The sequence below is a fragment of the Arvicola amphibius genome, chromosome 6 (genome assembly GCF_903992535.2).
Source record: "Arvicola amphibius chromosome 6, mArvAmp1.2, whole genome shotgun sequence".
Classification (NCBI taxonomy): domain Eukaryota; kingdom Metazoa; phylum Chordata; class Mammalia; order Rodentia; family Cricetidae; genus Arvicola; species Arvicola amphibius.
Genome location: NC_052052.2, coordinates 29,216,037 through 29,232,465, shown reverse-complemented (window position 1 = coordinate 29,232,465; position 16,429 = coordinate 29,216,037). Strand labels below are relative to the sequence as shown.

The 16,429-nt window shown below is 45.9% G+C and overlaps 1 protein-coding gene across 1 annotated transcript in view; it reads left to right on the top strand.

Moving 5' to 3' along the window:
• The window catches only part of Trit1 (tRNA isopentenyltransferase 1), a 44,607-nt gene extending 29,963 nt beyond the window's left edge, over positions 1-14,644 (top strand). The window contains exons 3-11 of the mRNA XM_038334845.1: positions 2,686-2,784; positions 3,470-3,615; positions 6,337-6,479; positions 8,599-8,710; positions 9,044-9,156; positions 9,363-9,440; positions 11,930-12,039; positions 12,343-12,460; positions 13,810-14,644. Coding sequence (XP_038190773.1) covers positions 2,686-2,784; positions 3,470-3,615; positions 6,337-6,479; positions 8,599-8,710; positions 9,044-9,156; positions 9,363-9,440; positions 11,930-12,039; positions 12,343-12,460; positions 13,810-13,979 — 1,089 coding nt within the window. The 3' untranslated portion in view covers positions 13,980-14,644. The remainder of the gene's footprint in view (positions 1-2,685; positions 2,785-3,469; positions 3,616-6,336; positions 6,480-8,598; positions 8,711-9,043; positions 9,157-9,362; positions 9,441-11,929; positions 12,040-12,342; positions 12,461-13,809) is intronic.
• Positions 14,645-16,429: the final 1,785 nt, after the last annotated feature.

Sequence of the window (16,429 nt, the reverse complement as noted above, 5' to 3'; positions counted from 1 at the left end):
AGTAATGTTTTTGCCTTTCAAATGGACAGATTAAAATGCAGATAATAGGGGGCTGGAGAGATAGCTCAACTGTTAAGAGAACTGACTGCTCTTCCAGAGGACCCAGGTTCAATTCCTAGCACCTACTTGGCAGCTCACTGCTGTCTATAACTTCAATTCTAGGGGATCTGACACCCTCACACATATGTACACACAGGTAAAACACCAATGCACATAAAATAAAAAATTGCAGATAATAATTTCAGGTCTATCTACTTTGCAGGGCTGTTCTGTCAGATGAGATAGTATATATGGAAGCCCTTTGGAGATTAACATCTATCACCAAATATGAGGACTTACTATAAGATAACTGGATTGTTCATAAAGAACTGATGTAGTGAGTGTTTAATGCCTTCCAAAGACAGAAACAGCAGAGGATGACATCATCAGAGCAGCGCTAGGTTAGATTTGTGAAGTTTGACTAAGAGCATAAAATCACAATGTCAAACTGAGAGTTCTTTTTTTTTTTTTTTTTTTTTTTTAAAATATTTATTTATTACTTATTATGTATACAATATTCTGTCTGTGTGTATGCCTGCAGGCCAGAAGAGGGCACCAGACCCCATTACAGATGGTTGTTAGCCACCATGTGGTTGCTGGGAATTGAACTCAGGACCTTTGGAAGAACAGGTGATGCTCTTAACCTCTGAGCCATCTCTCCAGCCCAAACTGAGAGTTCTTAACAAGCTCCAGAATCCCAGCACTCAAGAGTCCAGTGCAGGAAGAGGGGAGCTCAAAGCTAGCCCATACCTAGGTCAGCAGGCTTGGTGGCAAGCGCCATTACCCGCTCAGCCATCTCACTGGCCCCTGTCTGTTTTTGAGGTAAGGACTGTGTAGCCCTGGCTGGTCCTGTCCTTACTATGCAGCAGAGGCTGGCCTTGAACTTAGGAGTTCTCCTGCCTCAGCCTCTTGAGTGCTGGGATTATAGGTCTGGTGCCTGGTGTCAGTGTTCTCACTGGTCCTTTGTGGGTAGAATCTTTCCACCTATTTTACCAGTCAGGAGGATTCTGGTGGAAACACTTACCTAGTTCCACACTGCAGGGTGTCTGGGAGGAAGGAGCGAGGAAATGATTGACTGCATATCAGCAGTCATCTTTCTTTTTAAACAAAGTCCTAGTTAAAGCAAGTAATTATCTGCTTGGCAGATTCTAAAGAGAATCCCAAGAAGAGAACTCTAGAACAACGGTGGCTGCAGTCAGTTGAGGACTCGCTAGTTTTCAGGTGTTATGTAGATGCTTGCTGCACAGTTACAGTTAATGTCCCTGAGCATCTGGGGCTTTTACAGCTGAGGAAGCTGAAGCTCAGATAGGTTGAGTAATTCACCTGGGAGTGGAGCCGAGAAATTGAAATCTGGTGAGGTCTTGGTGGCTGAACTCACTATGATGGAATCCGACTGAGAACTGTGGTGTGGGGAACCAGCCTGTGCTTTGTTTTAGCAGGCCAAGTCCCACACTAGGTGTCACTTTAGTGAGCAGCCTTGCCTTGGGCTTGTTAAACTTATTTAGAAGACCAACAAAACAAGAGTTTTAGCAGCAAGGCCTAGACATTTGTAGAACTAGGTACCATTGTGTATTTGTGTGTTTATGCCTGGGGTTCTTTTTCTTTTTTTCTTGTTTCTGTTTTTAAATTTTAAAAAAGGTTTACTTTATTTTATGTGTATAGATGCTTTGCCTACATGTGTTTGTGCACCAAGGACATGCCTGGTGCTAGTGGAGGACAGATGAGGGCATTGGATCCCCTAGAACTGGAGTTACAGATGGTTGTATGCGGGCCTGTGCATATTAGAAACTTCAAGCACTCTGAACCACTGAGCTATTTCTCCAGCTCCCTCTTTTTTGTTTGTTTGTTTGGTTTTGTGGTTGTTGTTACTTTTTGAGACAAGGACTCATATCCTAGGCTGACCTTGAACTTCTGATTCTCCTGCCTATTCCTGAGTGCTAGGATTACAGATATGTGCTACCATGTCCAGTTTATGTGGTGCTGGGAATTAAACCACGGGCTTCTGCATGTTAAGCAATCACTCTTGCAGCTGAACTACATCCTCAGATGCTGCGTCTGGTTTATGCAAGTCTCTGCATGTCTAGCTGAAAATCATTCCATAAAGTTCAGGAAACATTGAAGACAGTGCCAGTTTTGTTTCCTCCCTTTTAACCCCAGCTCCCCAGACAAATGTGATTTCTTGTTTTGTTTTTTAAATATTAACCATTTTATGTGTTGTATGGCTGCTTTGCTTGCATAAGTCTGTGCACCACATGTGTGACTGGTGCCTGAGGAGGTCAGAAGAAGACGTTGGGTTCCCGGGGGCTGGAGTTGCAGATGGTTGGGAGCCACACACGGGTGATAGGATTAAACCCAGTCCTCTGGAAGAGGAGCTGGTGCTCTTAACTGCTGAGCTGTCTCTCCAGCCCCTCTGCCTGCCTCTCTCTCCCTCCCTTTCTTGTTTTCCTTTTTTGATGTGTGTGTGTGGTGTGTGTGCTTGTTAGTGTGAGTATGTGCACATGTATGTACATGTGCACATAACCATCCATGAGTGGAGGCCCGAGATGTATATCCACATGCTGGCCTTTGTGATTTCTTGCTAATACTCTTCTTCCCACGTAAGTCAGGATTCTCTTATTGATATTAAATAATTTTCTTAATGTTTACATTGAAGATATTTTTGCTCGAGACAAAATTCCTATTGTTGTGGGAGGAACCAATTATTACATTGAGTCTCTGCTCTGGAAAGTTCTTGTGAATACCAAGGTAAGTCTAGTTCACGAGTAACTCACTAAAGGAATGGTTCCCATTTTTCTCGTGCCAAATAATTTTAGTGGGAGGAAGGCTTACTCTTACCTGTTTCTTAGAGTCAGCAGCTGTAATTTTCCTACTTAATATTCTGAACAGATGCCACCTCCGTACGTGAGTGCACTCCTCCAAGCTGGCCTGAGGGTAGTGCTTGTGTGTGGGAAAAAGATTCTGCATGGATTAATTAGCATCCTGGTGTAAGTTAGCACTACATCAGTCTGACGCAGCATTTCCTGGCTGCCAGTGTGTATGTCAGAGATGTTCAACACTGACCTTTCTTATGGAGGTGCCATTGGGTAGGGCAGGCTTTGCAAGTGGCTGTGTGCTGGCAGTTCCGGTCAGTCTTCCTGGGAAGGGTGCACTGCATTCCTGGATATGTTAAAGTAGACATGGTAGCTCAGGTAAGATAGTCAAGCAGGGCAGCAGAGTACTTCCCTGGGAGGGGAGCAGCCCTTCCTCCTCGTAGCAATTACACAGCATATTGGAATTTTTGGTTTATGATCTGTCCCTCGCTGGATGGTAAGATCTTCAGATTCATCTCTGTTTTTTTATTTCTAAGGCTTAGCAAGATGCTTGACCCATTTATAGTCTCAGTGTTTATCGAATAGTTGGAATAAATTTATTCTAAACTTTCATGTACTAGCACCCAGAGATGGGCACCGGGAAAGCGGCTGACCGGAAAGTGGAGCTTGAGAAGGAGGACAGCCATGAACTCCATAAGCGGCTCAGCCAGGTAGACCCGGAGATGGCCGCCAAGCTACACCCACACGACAAACGCAAAGTGGCCAGGTAAGAAAGCCGGGGTCTTCTATTCCCCGGAGTTCCTAGAGCTGGGTGGCCAGGGTGTGGAGATTGGGTTGTTCTGTCAATGGGCTTGGAGGTTCTAACTTAGGCCCCGTCTCAGTCTAGCTCCCTCAATAAACAGTTGCACCCTACTTTGTTGTTACATTTTAAAGGCATAGTACAATATTGTTTTTCCCCAGGGCCTATGTAATCTTGCTTCATTTTCTATTTGATCTTTGCTTGTATAACAGTTTTCATATAAATTTTTCTGGCACGCAGTTCGTTTACATTGTGACTTGAGTTTCATAATTGGTTGTGCAATGCTGAGTTGTGCCCAGCAGCTTTCCCAGTGGAGGTGGAGCTTCTTTTTTTTTAATATTTATTTATTTATTTATTATGTATACAATATTCTGTCTATGTGTATGCCTGCAGATGGTTGTGAGCCACCATGTGATTGCTGGGAACCGAACTCAGGACCTTTGGAAGAGCAGGCAACGCTCTTAACCGCTGAGCCATCTCTCCAGCCCCGAGGTGGAGCTTCTAAGCTGCCTTGTAGGTCGGCTCACCTTTGCACATGGTTGTAGAGAAGAGAGATGGTGAATGAACCCTCACATACTTTTTAAGAGTTGTTTGGAACTGGAACTACATATGCTGCTCTATTTTTCTGCAGTGTTGGGAGTGGTTCCTGTGTTTGGTACAGGAGACCATCTAAGGATTCACTGTGTCATGGCTACACATATTCCTTATTATGCTTACATAAAATATTCTACTCAAAAAAAATTTTTTTTCCGAGACAGGGATTATCTGTGTATCCTTGGCTGTCCTGGAACTCACTTTGTACACTAGGCTGGCCTCGAACTCAGAGATCCACCTGCCTCTGCCTCCGGAGTGCTAGGATTAAAGGCATGTGTCACCACCGCCCAGCTTCAAAAGATTTAATACCAATGTTTCTTATATTTTTTCATTATTCTGCCTTTGAAGAGCCATTTAAGAATACCTCTACCTCATTGTGCCCTATTCCAATGAAATTTTACATTGAAGGGCTTTTCACCCTGGTAGGAATGATATTCTAAGGGAAATGCTGCTTGTACTAAGTAGCCACTCTTTTTCTGTTGTTGAGATAGGATCTCATGTAGTCCTGACTAATTTAGCTAAGGATGGCCTTGACTCCTGCACTTCTTTTTTTTAAAAAAATATTTATTTATTATGTATACAATATTCTGTCTGTGTGTATGTCCGCAGGCCAGAAGAGGGCACCAGACCCCATTACAGATGGTTGTGAGCCACCATGTGGTTGCTGGGAATTGAACTCAGGACCTTTGGAAGAGCAGGCAATGCTCTTAACCTCTGAGCCATCTCTCCAGCCCCTCTTTTTTTTTTTTTTTTTTTTTTAAAAATAATTTATTTAACTTTATTTTATGTGCATTGATATGAAGTATCATAGCCCCTGGAACTGGAGTTACAGACAGCTGTGAGCTGCCATGTGGGTGCTAGGAATTGAACCCAGGTCCTCTGGAAGAATTGTCAGTGCTCTTAACCTTCTGAGCCATCTCTCCAGCCCACGACTCCTGCACTTTTTGTAGTTGTATGACAGTACTTGGAACCGGGCATCTGTCACCATGCCTGATTCCAAGTACTTTATTTCAAGCCAATATTTCCATTTTATTTAAACTCTAGGACATTAAAGTGAACCTTCCATTCCCAGTTCTGCACACTGGGACGAGAACTTGTCTTTGCTTTCCTCTCCTTACCTAATCAGATCTTATTTCTTACGGTGTCCCCTTCTGCTGTTTGAGAACTGTGCCTCAGGAAGGGTCACTAGGCTCCAAGCAAGAGCTCCAGTGTCTCCCATAGGGAAGATAGAGACCTCTTATCATCTCTCTTGGGTAGAGTCTGTATTCTTCCCGTAAATAAGTGAGGTACTGTTAAGTTTTTCCTCATAGATGCTCTGAGTGGCCATGGGGATTGAAGGACAAGGGGTCTCACTCTGCTGTTGGGGTTTCAGGAAACAGAAGTGGGTCAGGAAGGGAAAGATCACTTTCCAGCTGATAAACTGCAGTCACCTGAGTGGAGAGTGTGGCTCTGGGAGCTCAGTTACCCAGTGCTGGAATATAACAGGATGCACACGGACGTGGACGGCAGCTTAAGAATGAGCGTGTGGCTCTGTCTCCGGTAGTTTTTGTTCCAGGAGAGTGTGCTGGATTAGCCAGGAGCATTCTTGATTAATTTTAGACATATTTAAAAAGAAAGTGGATGAGCTGGATGTACGGCATGCCTTGGTACTGTGGGAAAGGCACTCCAGCGAGACCAGACATGTTGGCTTGTACAGAGTGTCCCAAACAAGCTTTTACTGCTCACTTGAAAGTGAGTCTCCTTCTGTTTGTGTAGAGGAAACCTGTTATTTCTGAGCCCGTTTAACTAATTCTAGAATGTGTTTTTAAAAGAACAGTGTTATTTCTCATCCAGAGTTTAGGGCCTTACTGAATAGCTGTAGGCTTAGAATAAAGCTGGAACTTCTTGGTTTGGGAATTGATGCGTGAAGTTGACAAATGAAACTAAGGATGGCCTTGTCTCCTGGTCTGCTTGGATTAGTATCCCAGTGCTTGGAGTCGGGATCTGTCACCACCCCTGACTCCTTCCTGTGAGATAGTCTTTCTCTTTATTCTAGTTGAGAATGAATATTTCCTAATGGGTTCCCCACCCCACCTCCTATCTTCAACGATTTAGGAGCTTGCAAGTGTTTGAAGAAACAGGAATCTCTCACAGTGAATTTCTTCATCGTCAACATGCAGAAGAAGGCGGTGGTCCTCTCAGCGGCCCTCTCAAGTTCCCTAACCCATGCATCCTCTGGCTTCATGCTGACCAGACAGGTAAAATATCTTCCATCTGGAGTTCATCTGAGGTAAAACGTAGACTACTAGATTCTTATGTATCTAGCTTAGAACCACGTGGCTGAAAATGAACACTAACGTGTCTACTGGGTTTATTGTGGCAATCGTCCTGCCTTCACTCAGGCTCCATGCTGGTCCCATAGGTATTTCTGGAAAGGGTGAAGGAGAATGCTGGTTCTCAGACACCAGAGTAGGGTAGGGTGAGAGGTCAGAGGGGAAGAGACTGCTGTTTACAGAAGGTTGAAAGATGAGTGAGGGAAGGTTTCCGCGAGGGAGGTCTGACCTTGAGGTTGACCGAAGGCTGGGTCACTGATAGACCTGAGAAGTGGGTCTCATGGCTAGCTAGCTAACCTGGTAGCATTTGTTGCTAAAGTATTATGTTGCTGTTTGGGCGGTGGTGGCGCACTCCTTTAATCTCAGTACTTGGGAGGCAGAGGCAGGTGAATCTCTATGAGTTTGAGGCCAGCCTGGTCTACAAGAGCTAGTTCCAGAACAGGCTCCAAAGCTACACAGAGAAGCCCTGTCCCTAACCCCCCCCCCCAAAGTATTGTGATGCCCTGTCTGTTTCCCCAGCAAGCATTCAGTGAGCCCTGAGTAAAATGCCATGTATCCTGTAGTCGCCGCCATGCCGAAGAGAGGAGTAAGAGCTCCTGCCCTTGCAGATCTCCTGGGGGTGAGATGCTAGACAGTTCTGCAACAGAGGAGTGCTCAGAGTGCTTTGGGCCTAAGATAAGAGATGGTGACCATTCTCTGGGGAGTAGGGACACAAAATGGCTATGTGGGCAGGCAGTGCAGTATGTGGTGAATCGCCCAGGCTTGAAGACATTGTTAAACTTCACACACTTGCTCCACTGTCTCCCGGTTTTGTGAGTTCTTTTTTGTTTGTTTGTTTGTTTTGTCTTGTTTTTAAAGACAGGGTTTCTCTGTGTAATAGCTCTAAGCTGTCCTAGAACTCAGTTTGTAGGCTAGAAAACTGGCTTTGAACTCACAGAGATCCACCTGCCTCTGCCTCCCAGTGCTGGGATCACAGGCATGTACCACCACTACCTGGTCTGTTCTGTGAGTTAAGACCAATTAGTTTACCTTTATGTATTCCAACTCTTCAATAAAATAGATATGATAATAATAGTACATATTTCATAGCATCCCTTAGGGATTCAGAATACTAATACTACACAAAGTTGTGGGATGGGAATATGGCGCAGTAGTAGGACAGTTGTCTGGTATGCACAGAGCTCTCTATTCAGTTCCTAGCTCAGCAAAATAAATGAGTAAGTCAGTGGAATTCAGAGCGCCTGCAGTGAGCTGCATACATGACGAGTCCTCAGTAAACAAATCTCAGCAAGGCAAGAACAAGAGCTGTGCTCATTAGAGGCTGAGAGGTGGCAGCAATGGAGACACAGACAGATGGTCATAATTATAAGGATAGTTTGCTTTTAAATCACTTTCAGTTATACGTTTCTGGGAAAATGTAACTTTTCCATAATGAGATGTTTAACAGTCAAACCTCATGCTGCAGTTCAGTATAAACTAATAGCTTTGACTCATGGCAGAGCCATGTCCGGCTGTGCACCTGGATGACGATCTAACCACTTGGTATTTCAAGATGCACTAAGATGTCATCTGGGGATTCTGAAATGAAATAACAAAGTTAGAGTAAAAAAAAAAAAGGACAGAAGTTAAGAAAAGTCAACCCCTGGATGTGGTGGTGCACACTTTTGGGAGGCAGAGGCAGGTGGATCTGTGTGAGTTCCAGGCCACCCACTCCACAGAGTGAATTCCAGGACAGCCTGGTCTACAGAGTGAGACCCTGTTTCGAAGGAACCAGGAGACCCTCGTCCACTTTGAAGCAGCGGGTGTGCAGTCGCCATAGTGCAGTGCTTGCCCTTCATTCCAGCAGAGGCGCGTGCTTCACTCTGGTTTGCTTTGCTCATGCACACTCCAAAGTACAAGTAAATACAGTATGAACTGTTATGTACTCTGAAATCTCGGTTCTTTCATTTGGATAAAACCCCTTATTGAGGCAGCCTGTTCAGTTCGCCATGTGAGTCTCAGCCCCTGCCGCGTGCTGCTCATTCATGGGCTGTTTTCACTCAAGTTCTAGATGAACGCTTGGACAAGAGAGTGGATGCCATGCTTGCTGCCGGACTCCTGGAGGAGCTGAGAGATTTTCACAGGCGCTATAATCTTAAGAACATTTCAGAAAATAGGTGAGGATTTGGCTGCTGTTCTCACCTACTCTCCATTGCTTGCCCATAGTTGCAAGACCATAGACATAACACTGGCTTTGAATCTACTTACCAGTCTTCAGCCTTGGCATTGGCAGGGCCCGTTGAAGGAGGTTTATTATATACCTGTTATAAGAGTAATTTGTTTTTCTTCAGGCATTCCCAGAAGTTACTTTTAAGAAAGTAACCTGGAGACTGGTGGGGCGGGAAGGGGAGAATTTCAGGCTCTCACTTTTCTCATCGATGAGATAACATCCAAGGCCCCTGCTAGCTTTCAGAGGCTATGGCTCACTGCTGATGCTCTCCTGTTCCCAGCCAGGACTATCAACATGGTATCTTCCAGTCAATTGGCTTCAAGGAATTTCACGAGTACCTGATCACTGAGGGAAAATGCACACCAGAGACTAGTAACCAGCTTCTAAAGAAAGGTGTGAATTCCTCTGTCTAACCTAGTCTTGGACATCCTTGGGTGATAGTCTGGGCTGAGGCTAGAAGAGTCCCAGCTAAACACTGAGATTGTTGTCTGTGAAGTCTAACAGTGTGCTCATTTCTTTTGCTCTTGACTTGGGAGGGGTTGTCTCCTGACAGACAGAAATGTTCACCTGGATACCACTGTGTCTGCTGTATCTTCCAGGTATTGAGGCTCTGAAACAAGTAACTAAGAGATATGCCCGGAAGCAAAACCGATGGGTTAGAAACCGATTTTTGAGCAGTAAGTCCCACTTCTCTCCTTCTCTTCTGGATCCGTTTTGGCAGAATATTGATGTTTTCTCACTCAGCAAATGAACAGTAGTCTCTAGATCTGTCCTGAGAATTTAGACCACAGGTGGGTCTTTTGCGTAGAGTATTATTCACGGGTGTTTTCAGGTGATGTCTTAGGGAAAAAAAAAACAGTTAAGTTTCCATTGAGGAGTTTTCTTACTCCTTGAACAGAAAGTGGTGGCAGTAAGCACAGGTAAGAAGAGCAAGACAGCATCATGTGAGCAGGTTGGGCGTTAGATCCAGTTCCAGCTTCCGTTTTATACCTGAGAGCAGGCAGAACGCTGCCGGGAGCTTTCCCAGTTAAAATGGTCCTGGGTCTGGTGATCTTTAATAGAAAGGACAAAACATTCTCTGTTTACCCTCGCTTTATCTTTGTGGTCAAATACACGGTGGGTACTTGAATTGCTTCAGCTGACACTGTAATTGGACAGAACTTTTAAAGGAGAGGGAAGGAAAGTCTCACACTGTCTCTGTCACCAAATCTTGTGCTATAATAGTTGTATTGAGGCTTCATTTATTTTACGGATAAGAACATGAAGACCTAGCAGAAGTCCAGTAACTCCCCTTCTCCCACCCGCAGCTAGAAGGCAGTAGAGCCCAAATACAGGCCTGGCTTTTTAAAGTCTAGGCTCATATTTCTTTGAGCTATGCTGTTGGCTGACCAGCATCCGTACAGGCCCCCAGGTCCCCAGTTGTGTGCTTATGAGCTAAAAGGAGATAGATTTAAGCGCAGTGAACTCTAGTTTATCCCGGGGACACTTTTAGAATACTCTTCTGCGTCGTCTCCTGTTGATTTTACCCACAGACCTCTGCCTTCAGCTACAGCCTCCAGCTTGCCCTTCGGTGCCCTTGACCATGCACACCTTGATACACAGTGCTGCTTCTTTCCATTTCCCCTTTTCTGCCTGTCTTGATAAGTAGTGGGGATCCCAGCCTAGTCTCAGCTGAACTGGGGGTTCAGAACCACAGATTTCAACTGCAGCTTCCCTTCCCAAGTCTGACAGTAAGTCTGAAACAAAAGGCTTTTTTGTGATAGTTTAGAACTTCCTCTTGTGGTAAGGCCACAGTAACCCCTGTCTCTCAACCAGGAGGGGTTAATGGCACAGTGTCATTTGCCTACACCTCATTCTGTGCAGGCACAGTCCTGGTGCCAGAGAGAAAGGCACAGCTGCCCTGTAAGTCAGGAGCCACATTTGATTGGGCAAGGCTAGTCTTCTGGGATATGGTCTGGCAGAGAGCCAGAGGGACTTCCCCACCCCAGCTTGGCCTTGGACCCAAGCCAGAAATAGCAGCTGGGAGCCGAGAACTTGTTGAAAGGTGCTTAGACAGGGCACAGAGGCCCAACAAAGGACTTAGAGGAGAAAGGAAAACGTAGAGTGGCCTAGAAACAGGTGCAGAGCTTAACTAAGGCCAGGTGTGCTGTGGGCACTGCCTGCAGCCTCCTGGTCTCACCTTTCCATGTGCTGGCAGGTGTAGGCCAGTCCGGCTTATGAAGAATCTTATTTGTGGTTGGCACACTCAAAAGGCCAGCACCTGTCAGCCGTTGGCATCCCAATGCCTTTGATGTTTTTTGTCCATGGGACAATGCTTCTTGCCTTCAAGTAACTGACTTCACCTAGCTGTAGAGACGGTCCAGTGTGTCTGTAGAGTGTGGACCAACTGAAGCTAAACTATCGCAGCACAGTTGGCCCAGGTGAGTGGGTGCCTGCTCTTCCATACCGCCAGCCTCGTGTCTGTTCACGAGGACACGTGAATCCTCCTTTAGATACGGCTCTTAAAAGAAGGTGTTTAGGAATCTGGCCTTGTACTACATGACTGTAATCCCATTGTTTGGAAGGTAGAGAGGCAGGAGGATCAGGGGTCCAAGACCAACTTCAGGTACCCAGTGAGTTTGAGGATGTTTGAGGATGGCCTGGGTCACATATGTCTCTGAAACAAAAAAAAAAAAAAAAAAAAAAAAAAGAAGAAGAAGAAAAGAGAAAAAAAGTCATGAAGGTCAGAGTGAGATTCAACTAGACCAGCCCCAAGACTAGTTCTTGAGTTCAGTGGTACATTGTGGTTATCCAAATGCTATCAGTGACATAAAATTTAGAGCAGGCACTCACTCAGGGCTCTTCACTTAGTTCCTCCTGTGAAGTGCTGTTTCTATCACAACAGCCCACACAGTGGGCACCAGACCTGTTATTCCATTTTGATTCCCTTACTGGTCAAAGATTCTGCTCTTGAGTCTGTTTGCATGGTCAGGCATGTTGGCTGCATGCAAATCAAGCTTCTGGGTCTTCGGGATCGTGGCTCATATTTATGGCAGGATGGATAGCATGGTCAGAATGTCACTCCTTTGGCCCAGTGTGTTCCTCTTGAGGGTTTTAAGAGTCCTGGAAACAGAATAGATTGGGTCTCGTAGTCCAGGCTCACACAACTTTTCTTTGTCATCATTAGGACCTGGTCCCAGTGTCCCCCCAGTATATGGCTTAGAAGTATCTGATGTTTCAAAGTGGGAAGAGTCTGTTCTGGAACCTGCTGTCAATATAGTACAGAGTTTCATCCAGGTGACTATCAAGGAGGCATGGTCTGTTGTCAGGTTTGCAAAGGGCTTTCTTTTATTGACACTTGCTGCTAATTTGGGGGGCCAAATCTCTTGTCAGTGAAGTAAAGCATCAAGCTGGCTCCTTTTAAATTTTCGAAGCTTGTTTTAACTTTCATGTTTAGAAAGGTTGTTGCTAAAATCTGTTAACAGCCCACCTGCTCTCTGGGGGATGAAAAAGGAATCTTGGAAAAATCCCACTCCCCTTAATATTAGAGAATTGTCCCCAAATCTCTTTGAGCTGAATGTCCTTCCCCTTGCTCTCTAGGGTCACAAACCTACAGCCACGCCAATGAAGATGGTGTATGATGAAACTGAGAACAAGAGAAGTTACCACATGTGTGACCTGTGTGACCGGATCATCATCGGGGACCGGGAATGGGCAGGTGGGGATAGATGGGGGCTGTGTTGGGGGGGTCACACTTCTTAAAAGTCTAATAGTTGAATGCTGGAGTCAGCTTTGTAACAGGACAGACAGATTCCTGAGAGCCTTTCCCAGACTAGAGAATTGCCTATATCCTGAAGTGCAAAAGACCTTTGCCCTCCAGCTGTGTGGGAGCAGAGGCACAGCTGGGAGGGAGCAGGTGTGCACAGGGTCCTCAGAGGCCGAGGGGTCTTTGTAGCACTCTCAGGCTAACTTGTCACACTGTGGCGGTAGGTGGGGAAAAAGCTGTGAGAGCTAGCCTAAGCTAGCCTGAGCTAGCCTAAGCTAGCCTGAGCTAGCTTGACCCAGCTGCAGGAAGCCTGCTCAGAGTACAGTTTTGCTTGGATTCTCAGAGTAGATGTTTCTCTCCATATCGGCCCATAGAATGATTAGGTTTATTAACTGACATCTCTGTCAAAATGAACCCCATTGTCAGAGACTGGGGGCGACTGTGTGCCTATCCAGCAGAAGAAGCCTTGGTTGTTGTTGGTGTATAATGAAGAAAGGGGAAGAGAGAGGGCGTCTGATTGCTTTGTGAAGGAAACTTAGTGCTTCGGTTTGTCGAATGTCCTTTGGGGAGAGCCTTAGAGAAGCAACATTTGTGAGCCTTTGTGAGCTTGGCTGTGTGAGCCTTCTATAGTGCCATCTGTCGCGTCCTTGCTCCGTCTCCTGCTGCCATGGAAAGCAGCCCAGAGCCCAGGTTTGCCTTACGCCTAGAGAATAAAGCTGCTTCTTCTTCCCACACAAATTTCCTCAGTTTATTTCCTTACTTATACTTCCAACCCCCACCCCCCAAATGATGCTTTTGCTATGTGTAAAAGAATTTTAGCTTCGGATCAGTGGGTAAAGAAGCTTGCCAGCAAGCAATCTCCTACCCCTGCATACATGCACAGTTAAGTAAATAAATAAATTTTAAAATTAGCCTAGCCATCCCTCTCTTTAGGTGTTCCCAGAGGATAATTCTTGCAGAAGAACAGGATAGTAAAAATGAGCCTGTAGGGAACAGTCATTGGGTAAGAGTGAGACTTTCGGGGGTCTGGGCAGCGGTGGACTGGGCACGCTCACTGCTGACCTGGCCAGCAGAGCCTCAGCCAGTGTGCAGCACAGGCTGGGAGGCCAAGGCAGGAGCCTGAGCGTGATGTCAGTCTGGGCTACAGAGTAAACATGTGTCTACTCTGTTATTTATTAATAGTTAAAGAAAAAGATTGTATAGTTAAATTCAAATGTTTGGTTGGGTTTATTATTTTTTGTTTGTTTTTAGAATTCTAGAAAGATGATGTCTTTTTGTTTATTTGGTTTTTGTCTTCTCAGCACATATAAAATCCAAATCTCACTTGCACCAATTGAAGAAAAGAAGAAAGTTGAACTCAGATGCTGTCCCTCCCATAGAAACCCAAAGTAGTTCCCCAGACTGTGACCCGGAACCTAAAGAGGGGAAGTGCCCAGGGCAGCATGAGCAAGAGCTGAAAGCCAGGGTTTGAGAGACATGCCTGGTGGCCTTTGCAGAGATGTGGGGATCAAGTGCAGGAGGGAGGGGAGTGTTGGTGTCCCACGCCTGGACGGAGGAGGGTTGGGCAGAAGGCCCCGCCATCTTCTATTCTGTGGTGTGGCCTGCAGTGGGAGCAGCAGGCCTTTCAGCCCTTGTGTGGCTGTTGTGTCTGGTAGTGATGTAGTGCAGGGTGGGATTTTTTTTCTTTGAACCTTAAAGGTTTTATTTTAGAAAGAGGCACAGATTGCACATTTTCTACTTGAGGATCTTTTTTAGTGGTGAATACCAAGATTCAGTACATCCTTTAAAAGAGAGTTCTTGTCCCGGGTGCTGGCTAAAAATATCTCGCTTCCAGATGCTTTTGTCAATGACTGAAGTATTGTAAGGCACAGTCAGGAGTTCTGGATGTGAGAGAACGGCAGGAAGGAGCAGCCCAGAGAGACGACAAGGCGAGCTGTCCCAGCTCTGAATTTCAGAAGACGGAGGGGTCAGGCGGAGGTGGTTGTGACCCGGGTCTTGAAGACTAAAGAAAGAATCTGAGTCTGCTGAGCTAGCTGCTCCCATGCAGAATGGCTGGCGCTGCTGTCTTTCTAGGGCAGAAAGCTATACGTTCTTTTGAAATGTAAATAAAAAGGTTTGCAAAAGCCCTCTAGTTTATTCACAGCGTGTCCTCATGTCAGTGTGGTAGCTCTTTCTCCAACTCTGCACTCAGCATAGATATGGCGTATACCGAGCACTCCTGCTCCTCATTTTCCTGCAGGGTCTCTCCCTGGGGGTTTGTTATCTGAAGCCTTCTGTTCATTTGTATGGAGCATAGGGTCAGTATGTTTTGATGTTTTGCTCAGCATTCCACATTCACAGTGCTGGGTATCAGCGCTACTGTTTTCAAAACATTTCCATCGTTCCGTTAGAGAGCTCTGCACTGGAAGCTGTAGCTCTTCAGATGCGTTTGTTCCAGCTCTATTGTGTGAGAGACCCTGGAGTGGGCCAAAGGGAACAGAGAGATGTCAGTCAGTCTGCTTTTGGGGAATCTTAGGAATATCCTTGTAAACAACCAGTGTACCAAGAGTACTTAAGGTCAGAGAAACTGCAGATTTCAGTGTAAAAGGGAAAAGAAGGAATCATGCAAGAAGGAGCATCTTGAACTGGGCATGGTGGCCCAACACTTGGGAGGCAGGGGCAAGTGGATCTCTGAGAATTTGAGGCCAGCCTGGTCTACATGCGTTCCAAGACAGCCAGGACTGTTATACATTGAAACCCTGTCTCAAAAACAAACAAAAAAAAAAATGAGGAAGAAGGAGTATCTCTCAAGGGTGTAACTTTTAGAATCCCAGCACTTGGAAGGCCGTATAAGAAGTGTTCCAGGCCAGCCTGGGCTAAATAGTGAAACCACAACAACCCCACACAATAGCACAGCACGGACAAATCGGGTCTGTGAATTACTGGACACACAGGTATGAGACCTGAGTTAGATCCCCAGAACCCACCTGACGTGGTGCCAGCCTCCTGCTGATCTTGTGTGTATCATGTTTTGTGTGCATGCCATGAACGTTCCTTTCATCCAGTACCTGGAACTTAAGTTACAGATGATTATGAGTTGCTGTGTGGTTTGCTGGGAATCAAATCCAGACCCTCTGGAAGAGCCTCAAATGTTCTTAACTGGTGAGCCATCTCTTCAGCCCCACAACATGCCTCTAATCTCATTGCTAGGGAGCTAGAAACAATATCTGGGGCCCACTGGCTGGCTAGCCTAGCATAATATATGCTGCTAGAGGCAAATGAGATGCACTGTCCAAAAAATAAGGTTGTAGGGCAGAGAGCCAGGCAGATTTCTGAGTTTGAGGCCAACCTGATCTACAAAGCGAGTTTCAGGACAGCTAGGACTGTTACAAAAAGAAACCCTGTCTCGACAAACCAGAAAATAAAGTGGTGGGTATGGCAGGTCAATGATTCGGTGAGCAGAGCACCGGCTTTGGAAGGACAGGGACCTGAATTCGCGTGGTGGGGAAGGGAATGGAGTGAAGCTCTCGTTACCAGCCGGCCTAGCCAATCCATAAGCTCCAGGTTCAGAGTGAGGCCCTGTCTCAAAAAAAAGGGGGGGGAGTTAGTGAGGTGACTCGGCAGGTAAAAGTACCCATGTAAAAAACTGGATGTCGTGTAGGCTTCTGTAATCCTGAACTCCTGAGATGGGCACGGGGACGGGACAATCCTGTGAAGCTGTCGGACTAGCTGATCCGGGGCGCTAGCATGTACCAACAAGACGCATGCAGTAAGTACGGTAGTGAACTGACTCCTCCACATACGTACAGCACACACACCTACAAAGTAATAACTTTTCAAAGGCAGAGAGCGCCTCCACATGCATGCACACACAGGTGTCCGCCCACCTGCACTCACGCACAAAATACAAACTGGTGCCTGAGGGGGAGTGTCACCTAAGGT